This window comes from Urocitellus parryii, chromosome 6 (assembly GCF_045843805.1).
Source record: "Urocitellus parryii isolate mUroPar1 chromosome 6, mUroPar1.hap1, whole genome shotgun sequence".
Taxonomy (NCBI): domain Eukaryota; kingdom Metazoa; phylum Chordata; class Mammalia; order Rodentia; family Sciuridae; genus Urocitellus; species Urocitellus parryii.
In genome coordinates this window covers 169,478,347-169,495,405 of record NC_135536.1, presented here as the reverse complement: position 1 = coordinate 169,495,405, position 17,059 = coordinate 169,478,347, and the positions used below count along the sequence as shown (strand labels likewise).

Sequence of the window (17,059 nt, the reverse complement as noted above, 5' to 3'; positions counted from 1 at the left end):
AACCGGTGGTCCTCCTGCTTCAGCCCCAAGTAGCTGGGATTATAAGTGTTTGGCACCACGCCTGGCTAAACTGAATTTCTTATAAGCTGATTTTTCTTGCCTCGGTGATGGCTTTTAACAAATTACAATTTTCTTAAACACTGGCCAAAGGAGGAGGCATGCAAACAGCAAAACGGCATCCAGGAGAGCTTTTATTTGTACGGAACAGTTTTAAAAATACAGAATAAAATAGCTTTATCTCTACTATTATTCACAACATCTGGTCCAAATATTACATATTTTTAAAATACTTAAACGTTTAATGAAGCCATGTTAGAAAAAACAATATGAAAATTCTTTTTTAAAAACTCCATAAAAGAATTACACATCTCAAAAAACAACCCCACCCCAAATACCCTCGGTATGCAAAATAAAAAAACAAACAAAATCCCAGAAAGGTATATAGGCAAAGTCAGTCACAAAAACTCAAGGAAAATAGAGGCATCTCCACTGTTTTAAGAACAGTCAGAAATTTATTAATGTGTCAAACAAAGGTTGTTAGGAACGAACAGAAAAGGGTGTTTGTCTGAACTGTCAGTTGGGTGGCAATGCTGGTAAGGGTGTCCAAAGTGCCTGGAACTACATACAGCAATTCTACGGACGCTGGATGTCAGAGTGATGAAGAGGCACAGTCAACAGCAACCTGAAGGGACGGGAATGTCTGCGAGGCTGCTGACGGAGGCCAGCACTGCCGGGCTGTGGGGGCTGCAGGGACCCAGCGGTGGAAGCTGAAAACTGGCGACACGGGCAGCCTTCTTGCACTACTCGGGTTCTGACTGTAGGAGGAGGAGAGGGTGGGAGATGTCCTATTCTCTGTGTCCAGATCACAGGGGACAGAGGACAACATGCAGCATGTGAAACCCCAGCTTCTTCTCTGAAGCCAAGGGTCAGTTTCCTGGAGATGGGAGTTGTGTGAACACTCAGGCATGGGAGCTGCCTGGGTGTGGCTGGGTGTGCACAGTAGGCCCTCACGCCGACCCATCCCAGGCCACCCCAGGCCTGCAGCCAAGTGTACAGCCCAAGCACAACCACCTGCCGATACCAACTCTCCTCCGGCCAGATGGAATGAGGCTTCTGCCACTGCTCCTTATTCACCTTCTGTCTGGCCTGTCTGTTCTTGTGGCACTGGTATTACTGAAGATTGGACTTGCCAACTTTAAAACTAAGTTGCTAGTTATCAATATCTCAGCAGGGATGTGAATGAAAGAAATTACAACTTAGCTCATGGTCATAAAATATACATACGGGTAAATAAAGTATACACACAATACTAGAGATTCATCAATGGAGAAATTCTATCAGCACATGACATTGTCATGAAAATTATATCATTCCCTCCCTGGAAAACTGTGACTATTATCCTGGGCAGAAATGTTACTTTACTATATGGAAATACTGCGAGATTCATGCATAAACCAAGTTGTCGTGAAAGTCAGTATTCTACAGTATAAAGCAAATTTTGCATGTGAATTTGTTACCATGAAAATAGGAAACCATCGGGACCCGAGATGCTTCATTTTAGCTGGTCTGGTAAAGCCACTTCTCTTGCCTTAATCAATCCCAAGAAACTAAAAGTTAACACTGGAAAAAGGAAGATTCTGAAAACAAATGTATCCATGAATCTAAGTTTAACTCCCTAATGAGAATGAAATCACAAAGACTGGAGCCATTCCCCAGTATTTTCTGGACCTGTGGAGGGGTCTCCCCATTTGTGAATCTGTCAGCATCTCCTATCTGTTAAATGCTATTTCTATCTTCCATGGCCAACACAAATGCCTTCCTTCAGGGACCCAGGCAGGTGAAAATGGTGGACAGGTGGTCACTGCAAAGTTAAGAGACTGAACGCCCTACAAGAACATGCACATCTAAAATACTCCGTTAACATTCTATTGGCAAAATGAAGCACAGCAGTGCACAGCCCCACGATGCAGGCCAACAAATGTGCACGAGAAGGATACCAGGCACAGAACATAGGTGACCACTGTATTCAAAAACTCCCCTTCAGGTATGGCAGGGTTTCAAGCAGAAAAATATATCCCTATTCCTTTCAATTACAGACTTTCATTCTGTGACACATTTGCTAGCAGGAGGACTACTTCCTAAAATGGTTTGCATACTTACGCATTCTATGTGCAAGATTTACTAGTGATGAAGGAACTCCAATCACTCAAGGCTGTGCAGAAACTACCAGACTCACTGGGGGCATCTGATCTAGCTACTCTTTTTTTCTCCCACCACCTGTTGCCTCTCTCCTTCCTTAGAACATCAGAGCTGGCCTCAATGGAAGAAGGAGGGTGGAAACTGTCTCCCATGGCAAGTGTGGGCATGTGGATGCTTGCTGAGGACCTTCCCCCCCAGACCAACAGAGTTGAAGCATCACAATATAATCTGGCCCAATGAGGTGTTCAGAGGTCCACACCCCGAGTGGAACTCACCAGGAGGGGAGATGCCTAGTGCCCAGTCAAGCTGAAGGGAAATGTGTGTGAATCATCAATGGTTCTGATGGCTTTCCTTGGACATATGCTGCTGCGACTTACCTTAGAGAGCTAGGATTCTGAAAATGACATATTTAGCAGTTCTCCCCATTTTTCAAAGCAGAGAAGTTGGGCGATATTGAGAAAAACAGGAATATTAGGGAAACGTAGTGCAGGAGAGCCGTCCGGCTCGGGGGCTTACCAAGGTAAGAGTGATGGGAACCATTAACCAGTGTGCTTCTAAAGTAAATATGCACTGAATAAACATTTTTTTTTAAATACAAAAATTAAATGCAGTTTAGAATCTAAGATCTTTACTCAATCTGCAGTAAGATTTTGGCAAAACAAGGCAGTGGCTCTGAGGTGTTCTTGAAGCCCAAAACTTCCAGAGTCAAGAGGGCTATAGTGGCAACCAAAGACCTCATAATGTGGTGAAATCAAGTCAGCCTGGGGGCTGAGGGCACAGAAATGCACCTTGTGGACACCAGGCCACCAAGAACCACACTGTACTGTGGGAAACAGGAACACCCACTGCCACCCAAAGCTCAGCCAGGTCAATGACCACGTGAGAGGCAGAATCTCATGAACCAAGGTCACTACTTCATGTCTCAGGCTTTTCCTTTGGCTGAAAAACTTCAAACTGAATCCAACAGAAGTCATTTTGTCAGAAAGAATTTAGTGTTATAAAATAGAACTCTTAACAGAGGGAGCCTGCTAGGTTCTTTTCTCACGGTCTTCTGCAACAACATAAATAAGGCAATATCTGGCTAAGGAATCTAACCTTCCCTTCTGTAAAATCAAGATCCAGTGGACAAGTACTATGACAACCCTTCAAGTCTCCTTAAGCCACGACTGCCAAAAATGACTTGCAACAGAAGAATGAATTTATCAGGATGATGGACCGTTCAATATGGGGGTTCTGTTTGTTACCTGTCCCAACTTCCCTTCTTCACAAAACAAATTCACGTGTAACTTGACCCATGTTTTCTGGGCTCTGGTCCAGTAGTCAGTTTTGATAAATAGATTAGGCATTATAACAGTATTTACACTTTCATGGTATCAAGCAATACAAAACACAACCACAACAATGGTTACTGGCCTTAACAGCCGTTACAACAAGCTTCCCTGATGGTATCCACAGCTTTACAATGCTGGTTCTTTTCTTAATGGGGATAGGGGGGTGCAGGACAAGTAGTAGGATGCAAGGGAAGAAGGTCAAATGGAAAAACACTGGATTTCGAAAATCTGCTATAGTCAAAAACATTAAATAGGAATAAAACCTCGTAATTACAGACGCGCGCAACAGTAACATCCACATGACAGGAGAGCCAAGACGCCCACAGACGTATCTGACTGGTGCCCCTGTGTGGCACTCTGTACCCATCACACCAGCCAGTAGTGACAAATGCCAAATAGGGTGTCTCAGCCACTAGAAGAGGCCAGTATGAAATGTGCTGGCCACAGAGTGGCAGGGAGAAGGGACAGTTGAGGATAATATTGACTTCAGGGTCCTTTCCCTTCCTTTTGATCCCCTGAACAGAGTTGGTTCAATATCTGTATTATTGAACAAAGATGTTAAGCATGCCCACATCTGGGTCAGTCAGGTCAAGAGCCCCCTACAGGAGTATCAGGGACAAGAGAATCTCACTTGACCAGGCAACTGTGATAATGCAAGGACACTCATGTCCCTTGGCCACAGGAGGTCTCTGAAGGTACAGGGTAAGGTCAAGTGCAGAAAAAGTGGGTCCAAGTGCTTCTGAGACAAAAAACCCCCGGACCCTGGAGGCTGCCTGTAGAAAAGCCAGCAACAGGGACTGGAGAGGACTGCGAGGAAGGAAGAGGAACGGCTGCAGATTTCACACATCTATTCCCACAGGAGAACTGGAATTTCAAGTTCAGTGACCATGGCCAGCAATGGACACTCTCAAGGGGCAAGAGGTCAAGGGCTTAAATAAGGACATAGGTGAGACACCATATTAGACACAAATCACTACCCACAACAGAAAAGCAATGTGCAACCTGTCTCAGCTCTGGGGTGCAGGATGTAAATGTAGATATACAAACATATACTTTACTTCTTGTTTCTCAGTAAGGAACTACAGATACTGCCTCACTGCGGCCAAGCCACAGGGCACAGCTAGGGCTATACTGTGGCCTGTGAGTCTTCGTCTGAACTCCGGCTATTTTCATTCTTCCCGAAGCCTTTCCACGTGTAACCTGCAAAGGTTGGGCTGATGGGTAGGTAGCTGAAGCATCTGTATTTTTTAATAATGTTCATGCCAAATGGCAAATTGTAGGATTCCATGCCATCGAGTGACTTGTTCCCTTTGCTCACACCCTTCTTCCATTTCCTGATTCCTCTTTCCTCTGGGGTACCTGTCACACACACATGCACACAACAGATAAAACAAAGGAATGCTTAGTTTGAACTCTTCTGTCAGGAATGAGACTCAAGATTTTATTTACACATGTGTGCGCGCATGCGCACAAACACCGTGCTAGAGATCAAACCTGCCTGGATGACAGCAGAGAAGTTGAATGTACTCAGTTCTCCAGGTGCCCAGACTCGAAGCCTAAGAACCACCAGCCCCTCCTTATCCCTCTTGCACCACATTTAAGTGACCTCCTGATGTCTTTATGTGTCCCTGACCTGCTGCATGACCCACATTGTTGATGTTGATGGCTAAAGTCTGGCCCAAGCCACATTACACCTTTCCTTGGCCTCAGTGTCAGTACTATACACACCTAAATTTTATACTGCTTTGCTCTATTTTAGGTATGGTATGGAGTGGGGTACACCAGCCTTGTATTGGGCTTAAAGACTTTGCAATTTCCCCCCTTAAAACAATCCTTCTCCAAAATGCTTCAATCAAGAGACTGCTTGGGGGTTCCCTCGGTAGAACATCAGGCAGCATTACATCATTCTTCCTTGAAGGCAGCATGTAGAAGCCATCTCTAGGACACTGAGAAGGCTCCAGGTGGGACCACATCCCAGCAAGTCTATTGCCTAGTTCTCCTGAAGGACCACTTACCCATGAGGGCTCCTATGCTGCAGGGACAGCTGTTTTCTTATGTCTCATCACTGACCTGGCCTTGCGGATCTCAGCCCTTGCCTACCATCCTTCGGTAGTGGGCTGAAAGTTCGCCTTAGGAATAATTCATTTAAAGAACAGGGACCGGGGAAGAGGTATCACAGGCTGTAACCAGCAACTCAAGAGTGTACCAATGAGTCTGTGAGTCCATGGAAGCCACAGTGGAGAGACCCAAAGTCAATCAACTTATTAACAAAAATAGATTCACATATCATCTCAACTGCTTTAGAAGGCAGTTTTTTGCTTTTTTAAACTTTTTGGTACCAGGGATTGAATCCAGGGGTGTGCCTTGCTAAATGCTGAGGCTGGCTTTGAACTTTTGATCCTCCTGCCTCAGTCTCCCGAGTTGTTATGATTATAGGCATGTTTCACCATGCCTAGGTAGATGACAATTCTAATAAATGATGGCTTTTGATCTGTTTTACTTTTCTTGATTCTTTTTTATTTATGTTGGAAACAGGGTCTTACTACGTTGTCCAGGATGGCCTCAAACTCCAAGGCTCAAGCAATTCCTCCTGCCTCAGCCTCCCAAGTAGCTTGGGACTACAGGTGCATGCCACCACAACCAGCTTCTGCTTCTTGTTTTCATTTGGCAAAAAACAAAACAAAACAACAACAACAACAAAAAGCCCTCACACATGTAGTAAGCATGATCGATATACACCACATACCTGGGATGGTGTTGTCCAAAATAAAGGCCACACAGCCTCCAACAAACATAGCCGTTGTAAGAAGGACATTCAACACTTGATCAATTCCTGTTATGCCTAGAAGAAGAAAGAAACCATCATGAGGTCATCACTGCAAGCCTGCCCTTGACTCAGGAAAGGGTAGTGGGTGGGCACGACTCTGCCAGTCAGGTCTACAGCATATGAAAGTGTACATTTCCCAGTTGTACATCAATAAAGTTTTGCCACTAATGTTTTAAACTAATATGAATACTTCAACAATAATCCAACGATACCTCCATAAGGAAAAGTCCTAACAGTAGAGCATAGGAGATGAACGTAATAGAGTGACATTGACCCTATAACAAACTATGAAGCCACTATAAAAGCATTGTTTATAGTTTTTTTTTTTTTGGGGGGGGGTACCAGAGATTGAACTCAGGGGCACTTAACCACTGAGCCACATCCCCAGCCTTTTATATTTTATTTAGAGACAGGGTCTCCTTGGGTTGCTTAGGGTCTTGCTAATTGTCCATAGATTTTTAAAATAAAGACATCCTCCCATGAAATGTGACAGATTAAAATGTAAAACACAGCAAGGATATCCTTGTTATTAGGAAGTTCTACACTTAAAACATGATGATCCTCAACAGAAAATAAATGTTGATGAGCATGTGAACAAAGGAATTCTGTGTACACATAGCTGATGGGATTGTAAAATGGTGCAGTCACCATGGAAAACAGTTCAGCAGTTCCTCAAAAAGTTAAATATAGAATTACCATATGACTCAGCAATTCAATTCTTGGATATCTACCCAGAAGAACTCAAAACAGGTACCCTAACAAATATAGTCTATGTTCATCATTTGCAGTTTTTGTGTTTGTGAATTGCACTAAGACTTACCCGTAAACTCAAAATGAACACTCTTGGTGCTCATGCCATCTCATGAGCATGCACAACAGTGGAAAATCTGAGTTCCCAACACACATATTCCTACCTGAAGTCAAACAAGGTGACCCCTACTTTTCAATTCTCCTCTAAATAAATCTCCTTTCTGTAGTCTCTATAAAGCCATGTTTATCACACTTTGTGCTTTTCCTTGGTGATTTTGTGATTTAAAATGATCACCAAGTGTTGTGCTGAAGTGCTGTCCAGTGTTTCTCAGTACAAGAAGTCTGGGTGAGTATCAGGTAAGATTCACTCAGACATGAGTTATAGTACTACTGGCCACATTCCCCCAGAAGCAGTGGTTCAGTGTTTGCTAATTCTGTTTGATGCAATTATATAGAACATAATAATAGTCATACATGAGAAGTGTTTATACATGTGTACCACTGGTCACAAGAGCTAAAACATGGAAACAAATGCTCATTAAGGGGTGAGTGGATAAACAAATTATGGCATATACATGTTAGTCATAAAAAATGAAATAACTATTATGCTAAGTGAAAGACAGACACAATAGGTCATATATTGTACAATTCCATTTATATGAAATATACAGAATGGGTAAACCCAGAGACAGAAAAAGCCAGATTGGTGGAGCCAGGAACTGGGAGAGGAGGTTAACAGCTTAAGGAATATGGAGTTTTACTGTGACATGATGACAAGTTTTAGAAAACTGGATAGAGGTAGCGGTTGCACATAACATTGTGGATGTATTAAATGCCATTTTAAATTGGTTAATTTTACATGGGAATTTCACCTAAAAACATACAAAGAATGGTTCTCAACTGTGAGTTTGCTAAAATATCAGTAGCAATAGCTACTTCTTAAGATGGTTTTTCCCTTGTTCGTTCTTCATGATATCAGGATATTAAAAATAGAAGTTACAAAGGTTAATTTTAAATTGAAAATAGCCACAATCCCAGTAGGAAAACATGTATCTCAAAGTCTATCAAGTTGAGTTTTAAGAAATTACGCACCTTTTTTCTTTTTTGCAGTGCCGGAGATAGAACCCAAGGGTTCTCTACCACTGAGCCCCAGCCCATTTTTAAATTTTTATTTTAAGACAGGGTCTCCCTAAGTTGCCCAGCTAGGCATTGAACTTGACATCCTCCTATCCCTGTGTCCCAAGTAAATGGCATGCACCACTATACCTGGCTAAGAAATTATAACTCTTAATACAGAACTAGTCTGAGAAATCAAAAGATTTTATAGAGAGGCATTCTCCCTTAGGGGGTCCAGGTAGAGAAACAAACCGTAGCTTCCCTTCAGTTAGGTGTACGTTGGCTTATGTGAGAGGCCCCAGGCTTCCAAAGAAATGGCCCAGGGTGAGTGAGATTCAGGAAAATGCAAAGATGAAGGTTCAGCAACACAACTGAAGCCGCAAGGCCCTCTTCCTACTGGAAAACGGCTGTGAATGCAGCCACCCACTCACCCAGAGATTTAAGGCCTGTTTTCCCTACCTGTGACTAGAGGGTTCTGTCTGAGGTAACTCGGAAGGACGAGCCCAAAGAAGATTGAGAAGCCAAGCACAAATAAGTTCCGGGAAGAATTTAAGTCGATGAACTGCAGGTTAGAGAGGCCGACGGCTGTGATCATTCCTAGAGAGAAAACACCAGACACAGGTTCCATTAAGTTCACCTGCAGCATGGTGATGGGTCACTCAGGGCAGTCCTTTCTCTATCAGAAACAAACCAGGAGACCAGCACAGTGGCGGTAAGAGGAGGAGTCCTGGGGGTGGAATGGGACCACTCTGTCTCTGGTCCAAAACATCTACATCACACTAATTTGCCTTAGATGAAGGAGATGGAGATGGGAACTGGTTCCTTCTCTACACAAACACATCAACTAAATTGGGAACACACTCAAATTATCTGGTCATGTCCCTGATTACTGTAACCAAATAGTGCACCCATTAAATTCAGAGCGCCCTTTAAAAATGATCAGTTTTAAATGGTTCATTCACAGGAACAATATTTGAACTAAATCAATTAGAAATTCTAACTAAACAGACTATTCTTAATTAATTTTTGTAGCATAATTTTCTAATTGCTGGCTCTACCTTTAATGTAAATTCAACTCAGAGAGTGATGTAGTCTTTAATTTTTTAAAAAAATATATTTTTAGTTGTAGATGGGCACAATACCTTTATTTTCTTTATTTTTATGTGGTGCCGAGGATCAAACCCAGTGCCTCACACGTGTCAGGCAAGTGCTCTACCATTGAGCCACAACCCCCGTTTGAAAGACATAATCTTTTATATTTTAAAATAGAAATTTATTGTTATCTTCAATTTTAATAAAGGGAGTTGGCAAAAACATCATGATCTTATTAAAAATTAACAAATGTGATGAAAGGCGCCTGGGAGGACACCCACTATTAAGGAGGTAGAATTTTACCAAAGAGAGTGCAGAAGAGGGCTCCGAGAACAGGGTCCGGGAGGGATGCGAAGAGCGCGCTGAACTTGCCAATCATGCCCAGCCCAAGCATGAGTGCTGCGCCATACTGGATCACTCGGCGGCTGCCAACCTGTGAACACATCAGAGGGCAGACAAGGGCTCGCCAGCCATCCTCTAACAGCATGATTTCCAGCCCAGCCTCCCAGGGCCCAAGGCAAATGTGACGAACCCTCAGGCAGTGCTGAGAGCCATTAGCCAAGTAGGTATGACAATTTCCTTGCCAGCGTACCCCATGTTGCTTAGAGGAAGGACTCGTGGAAATGGACTTGCCTTGGACATTTGCAGTGACATTGCATGTATGTTTGAGAAAGGTGACCCTGCTCAAGGACCAGGGTGGATCCGGGTTTAAGGAGGATCCTACTGGATTAGGGCGGATCCAGGTTTAGGGTGTATCCTGCTGGGAATAGGGAGTATCCCGCTCCTTGGGTTTAGGGCGGTTCCAGGTTTAATATGTACCCTGCTGGGAATAGGGTGTATCCTGCTGCCTCAGGCACGCCCGCTCCCAGAGTATTTGGGATTCAGCACGTGCTGAGAACGTGAATTTTCCCCAGAATGTGTGTAGAGTGCCAGTGTGAGTTCGGGAATAAAGAATTGCTGTTTGAATCTACAAGGTGTGTGGTGGCTCGTGATTTTGTGCCCAGCCAGACTACGGCAAGGCAGAACCTAGATTATTTGTTAAACCTTCAGCTAGCAGTGATTGAACTCCAAACATAATTACTATAAGGACACCCCCAAGTAGAGCTTCCCATCTCCAATCCTTCCTCTATTCTCCCTTCCCCCTCCGCTGAGTCTTCTCATCTTGACTGTGGGCAGGTGGCCCCAGGGATTGGGGACCAACCTTTGCTTCTCCATTCCCTGAACAGGGTCACCCTTGCTCAGGTCTTGGGTCTCCAATGACTTCCCACATGGTCATTGGCTGGGATGATCCTCTGGGGTCTCAGATGCTACATTCTGGTTCTTTCCTGGGTTTCCTTGTACCACCTTTTACCTAGTCAACTCAATCAGAAGCACTGCATCCTCAATTCCATCTTCCCTACCTCTCTCCCTGAGCCAGACAAACCACAATTCCAGCATTTCTGGAACTACCTCTGTTATTATCTGTGAGAGATGGTACGGTTCAGGGCCAAGAGTACAGAATTTTCGAGCCCAACAGCTATTGTGTATGCCCACTCCACCTATGTATGACTGGGCAAGTCAGCCTCTCTGGGTCTTAGGATCCTTACTCTATGCAGCTACACCCTATGATTTTGCTTAAAGGATTAAATGACATAATATGCCTGAAATAGCTGAATGGTGCCTGGTCCTTACTTCACCCACCGAAACAGAGTGATCTAACACACTGATTTGGGGATGTCAGCCCCTTGCTTAAATCCTCTGGGGCATAGGAAATAAAGCACACTTCTCAGACTCTTCTCAACAAAGCTGTACCTGTTGGTGAGCCCCCTCTCCGCTAGTTGTGTTATGAGCTTATTTCCTATTAACCCTGGCCTCTGCTTTCTAGAGGCTGTATCTTGCTGGGATCTGACTCAAGAATCTTGTACTGGTGGCCCCTATTCTTTGTCTCCTCCCTGGAGACTACACTCTGAGGTTGTAAATTAGGTATAAAAGGTCTTGGAAACATTTGGGGGAGTGCCCACAGGGCTTTACATATGACTTAGAGTGAGGTGGTTAATGAAATATAGATCAATTAAAATGAAACTCAACTTTAAATTCTTCCTTTGCACTGGCCACACTTTTAAGTACTCATTAGGCATGTGTGACTAGTGGCACAGATGGTGGAAGATGGTGCTAGTCCCCAGCTCCTGGCAGCCTCAAGGATCCAGAGGCAGCTAGATAAGCATCAAAGCCTAAACTTTCACTAAAAGAGTGAAAAGATGGCTCTCTGTTGGACAGCTGACACTGGCTTCCAGTTACTTCCACCCCAATTCATCCCCTCCCCACTCCCAAAAGAGCAAGTAAACAGTGGGAAAGACCACACAAATTGCTGAATGAACAAAATGACTCATGCCTGGCTCTGATTACATGATAAGGACCTTATCATCAAAATGATGCAATTTTCAGAAAACATTTTGAGGATGTGACTAGCACGCACTAGAGGTGGATACAAGATGAATAAGTCACATGCTTGTGATCAAATAACTGCACTGTTCCACTGTGAGGCAGTCCAGTGGCAGGGAAGAAATTTGAGTTTGGGAGAGTTTTTGGAGATGATCTTGAGGTCTGAGTAAGAGTTCACTGTCAAACTGAGAGATTAGCCTATATGTGAATTCCCAGGAATACCACAGCCAGAGAGACAGTGTTTACTCTGTTCCTAGAAATAAAACAAGGGCTAGACAGCACCAATGAGGGCACCTACAGCTTCCTGTGTACCTGCTACACTCCAGAAGGCTGAGCTAAGTGCTTTACATCAGTGACTGATTCCAACACCTTCAGAAACAAGGGTGTGGAGACCAGAGAGGTAATGAAACTTGCCTATGGTCACATTGAGATTAAGTAATGGAGCTATGGCTGGAGTCCAAAGCGCCTCCCCACCGTGTAGTGCTGCCTCTCTGAAGGACGGACATGGAATGCACTTAGTGAAGAGCAAGGGTAGGTAACCCCAACTCTAAATAAGATAGGTGAGCAATTCCATGTATAGAGAACGCAATAATTGAATGAACATAACATTCAATAACAGAATTGCCAGGAAGTGGAGGCAGAGCCTATGGGGAAGCTGCAGACCATCCTTTTATATACCACAGGAGTCTGGTTCAATGGTCTGGATCAGTACTGTTCAGTAGAACTGAGTGTGGATACATCCTTCAGCTGTGCTGTCCAGTAGCCATTAAGCCACAAGGTATCGGGAGTCTAGACGTGGTCAGTGCGACTGGGGGAATCAGTGTTTAATTTTGACTTGTTTAAACTTACACAGCCAGATATGGCTCCTGACTACCCCACCGGACAACACAGATCAAGACACGTAACCCTAGGACTATAGAGCAGAACTCTACTCCGAGAAATGGCTTATCCAAGGCTCCAGCTGGATGAAGGGCAGGTCATAGCACAGAACTCAAGCCTCCTTTCTCCTTTCCCAGGTGAGGATCTTCCCATAGGCTGTGGGGCTTGACACACAGATATTCCTGAGCTGCAAGTCTCACCTTCCCACTCAAATAGAGATGGGAAATGACCTCAACTGTACCCTTTTTCCTGGAATTGAGTCTTGAGATTCAGGGTAACACAAATTGGATTCCAGAGCTGACACTGTGACTCTGACTTGACGCAGCCTTTGCCTGGGAAAGTAGCCTGGATGTCTGGGTGCAAAGGGATTCAGGACAACATCAATTAGTTCACTGAAAAGTGCTGGCAGAGTGCCTTTTCAGAATAAGCTGGCACCATTCAAATTTTAATAAAGATAATAATTCCCTAAGTCATTGGTAATGATGTAGAACAATACTTTGCTTGCTTCCTTTAGTGACCTTGGCTAAGTTATGTAATGTGTTTTAAAAGGGTCCAGAAAGGGAGGTGGCTAGTTAAACTGTTAATTCTTCCAAGAGTCGCCCTCCATCTATAACAATTTTACCGCTGTCTTCTTATTAGGGACCAGTTACATGTTCATGGCAGCAAACACTCAGGAGAAACATGGCTTATGCCCCACTCTGTGGCCATTAGACCCTTCCCTCAGTTCCTTGGGCTCCACACCTGCTTCTCACCACAGCCAGCAACAGGACCTCAGGAATAACCCTATAGGAAGTGCCCATTGGGCAGCCACCTCTCCCATGCCATGCATTGAAAGCAACGGGCAGCAGATGGGGTCATCAGTACACCTGAAGCTGAACTCTGGCCCAGCCCTATCAACTTGGGGGAAAAACAACTAACAAGCCAAGCATGCACCCTGCATGTGTGCACAGCTCCTTCTCACCTGGATTTGTAATCAAGATTAGTGGAACTTAGTATATGGTTTCTTTTTATCTGATTATAGAATCTTACAAGGAGCTAGGGTGAAGATTTCTTTGGAAATTCACTCCTGCCTAATTTCACAGAGGTCAAACAGGTCTCGAAGGCTTCTGGGCTTGCCCCCAAGTTCTCAGATGAAGGGACCTGTGATTCACGCAGGCCATTAGGTTTGGGGAACCAGTTTTAACAGTCTCTAGTTGCAGAACACTCAAGGGCCAGTGAGTTGAGCTGTATTCCTCAACATCCTGGCAAACAGCACTCTAGCCTAAGGCAACCGGAATATAAAGTTTATTTGCTAGCAATAAAGTCGAAAGGCCTGGGAGCAGGATCCTTCTTTCGGAAACGGAGTTTTGGGGTGGGTCAGTCCCAGGTTTCCTAATCTGTTGTCTAGCTAGGGTGGAGTTGGGTACGGTGGGGAGGAGAACTAGTGGGTAGGACTGGGACTCAAGCTCTGCTTCAACTTCATGACTCACTGTGACACGAAATCAGATTTCACTTGAAAGAGGATTCTGCCACTGGAGTTTGAAAACGATATTACTTCTTTAACATAAAATGCACTTATTTTTCTGTGGTGAGTGGCATTACCTCTCATTTAGAACTACTGACGCCCCTAACTGGTCCCCTGTTTCTACCCTGCCATGGTCTAACCTCTACACTGCAGTCAAAATCAGATCAAGTTTCTCTCTAAAGTGCCCTCTTCTACACCAGTGTCTATGGACACCAACAGGCCCTGTGTTACCTGTTCTTCATTTCTGTATTCTTCCCCCATTGGCCTTGGTGCTAACCTTCCACTTCCCGAAGACTGTTCTGCACGGGCCACACCCTTTCCTGGAATGTCCTTCCTCAGATTATCTGCAGGCTCCCTTCCTCCATCCTGGAGGTGCGCGTTCAGGGTCATTCTCTTGGTGAGGCCTGGGTTGATCACCCTATTTCACTTACTAACCCTTCCTCTTGGTCCCCTACCTCGTGTTCTCCCCTCTTCTCTTCCCTGGCTGACACACTATTGTTTACTGACTTGCTATGCTGACTAATGGGTGTCTTGCTAGGATGCAAACTCCCGCATTTCTATTGACTGATGTACCCACAAGTACCTAAAATAGCAGTAAGGCACAGGTTCCTGCTCAATACGTATTTGTAGACTGCATGAGAATGAATGACAGCACCCGAGAGTCTCCCACCAAAGCTCCTCCTACCAAAGCTGGCCTGCCTCCAAACAAACAGGCATTCCAGAGACTCATCAAAGGGAAAAGAGGAGATGTGGGAGGAAGATGATCTCAGAATCCCAAACCCTTCTTGTTGGAACTCGCAGAGGTCAAACCAACCGGTGAAAAGAATAAACGCTTAGTGGCCCCGATCATTTAATTAGAAAAATATGTGTACCTTCGTAATTCCCAAAACTCCAATGTTGGGACTGGATGAAGTAGAGCCATTCCCAGTACCAAATATGCCATCGAGAACACAGGAGAGACCCTCCACGAAAATCCCCCTAAAATGTAAAGGAATCGGGGAAAGAGAAACATTCAATGGGGAAACACTGAAAACAGGCTCAAATGTTTGCAACCCATACATGTGGTCCACAGACCTACAGCTTCTGCACCTCCTGGGAAGGAGGGGTTAAAATGAAGAATCCCAGGCCCTACCCAGACTTGCTGAAACAGAACTGGTATTCCAACAGGATCCCTGAGCTCATGGATTCTAAGAAGGCCCTTTCTAAAAAAAAAATCCCACATTAGACACAGGTGTTTTGAAATCAATTGAAAACAAAGACTTTAGCCAGACAATAAAGCCATTTCCTGTCCACTGAAGTAAAAACTTACTAATCTGATTCTTTCCTATTAAAATCCAGTTTCTTCAGAAAAAAAATACTTTGAAATTTGGTAAACACTGAAATTATTAAAAGAATCGATCCACAAGCAGGTTTCATCAAATGCAACAACTCCATTAAAGAAAGATGGAAAACCAGGAATGAAAACCCCTGGAGAGGCCACACAATCCCTTTGGAGAAGCAGCAGATGGCTGGGACCTGATCTGGACTATTCTCTTTTCTCTGCAGCCTCCGTAGGGTCAGTTCCCCACCAACTTCCAGAACTGTCTGGAGGGTATAACCCCAGATTTCATAAAGCTCTAGATCCTGCAAATTTCACCTCTCCCTGATCTTTCCTCCCTATTTCTATGAACTGTAACTGTGAATAGATCACATAGCGCCTCCTCTTAAGAGCAGCTGGAATGCATCTAACTAATAAAACTGGAATAGTTACCATCTGCTGCTAAGATTTCCAATTCAGATGCAAGAAAAAAGTGTTCTTGGGGCTGGGGCTACGGTTCAGTGGTAGAGCACTTGTCTGGCATGTGTCAAGCACTGGGTTTGATTCTCAGCACCACATATAAATAAATAAAATAAAGTTCTATCAACAACTAAAAAAAATATTTTTTTTAAAAAAGTGTTCTTATGCCTCTGTCTGATTGTGGCAGCCAATCAAATGGGTGGGTAGGGTATTGGCACAGAATTTTTGCAATTCAGAAATAACCTTATAAACTGTGAAGAGGCTGTTTTATTCAAAAGAGTCTAAAATTTTAATTTACATGGAAAAACTAAAAGAATAGTTGGGAAAAATAGACAACAAAAAAATCAAAGTAGACATATCAAAATGACACAAAACCAAGCAAACAATGAAGGCAATGCTTGGCATTTGTTCTGGTGAGTTACAGGTTTATGGTGGTCTCCCAGAGTGTCTGATTGTCACTGGGAGGTAGAAAGGTTACAGATGAGGAAAATGACAGAAAATGGGGGCAGTGAGTAATCCAAAGACAAACAGCCATAAGTAGATTGTCCTGCTGTCTGGCTGCCCTCATGCTGAAACTCCTGCTTTCTCCTCCACATGTATCTAAACCAACAGCCTGGATGAAGAACAAGGTCTTCTCAAGGACGCACCTGTTTATTGCGTGGATGGGAGGCGGTGGGGCACAGGAGAGCCTGGCGCAGGCGTAGTAGTCACCAATGGACTCGATAATGCTAGCGACGACGGCGCTAAGCATGCCAATGACACCAGCAGCAGACACGGTGGGCAGCCCCCACTGAACTGAGGAAGGAAGACAACCGTGAAAGGTGCATGCACTTTCCTAGAGGAACAGCAAAAGTTACCGAGACCTCAGGGGACCATGCAGGATCTGCTCGGGTTTTGAATTGCATGGAAAGTGTATTTTTAAATCTTAATGATGGACATGTCAGATGCCTGGGAAAGTTACTGAGTGAGGGCCCCAGTGAAGACTGATCTCCTCTGTGGCTTTATTTTAAAAAAACAAAATCACTTGGCTAGGAGGCAGATTCTTTTCCTCCTGCTTCAAAGTCATACTCAGTGTCTACTAAATTACTATTTAACACACCCAATGTGCAGGGGTAGAAATTTGTATGAGGGATTCATAGCACTGCTGTAGAGAGCATGGTATA

The 17,059-nt window shown here is 44.1% G+C and overlaps 1 protein-coding gene across 1 annotated transcript in view; it reads right to left on the bottom strand.

Moving 5' to 3' along the window:
• Window positions 1-217: 217 nt before the first annotated feature.
• Slc23a2 (solute carrier family 23 member 2) overlaps window positions 218-17,059 on the bottom strand; it is a 113,666-nt gene continuing 96,824 nt past the window's right edge. Inside the window, exons 12-17 of the mRNA XM_026385813.2 lie at window positions 16,544-16,691; window positions 14,992-15,097; window positions 9,619-9,748; window positions 8,683-8,820; window positions 6,277-6,372; window positions 218-4,889 (exon numbers count right to left, since the gene is read on the bottom strand). Coding sequence (XP_026241598.1) covers window positions 4,657-4,889; window positions 6,277-6,372; window positions 8,683-8,820; window positions 9,619-9,748; window positions 14,992-15,097; window positions 16,544-16,691 — 851 coding nt within the window. The 3' untranslated portion in view covers window positions 218-4,656. The remainder of the gene's footprint in view (window positions 4,890-6,276; window positions 6,373-8,682; window positions 8,821-9,618; window positions 9,749-14,991; window positions 15,098-16,543; window positions 16,692-17,059) is intronic.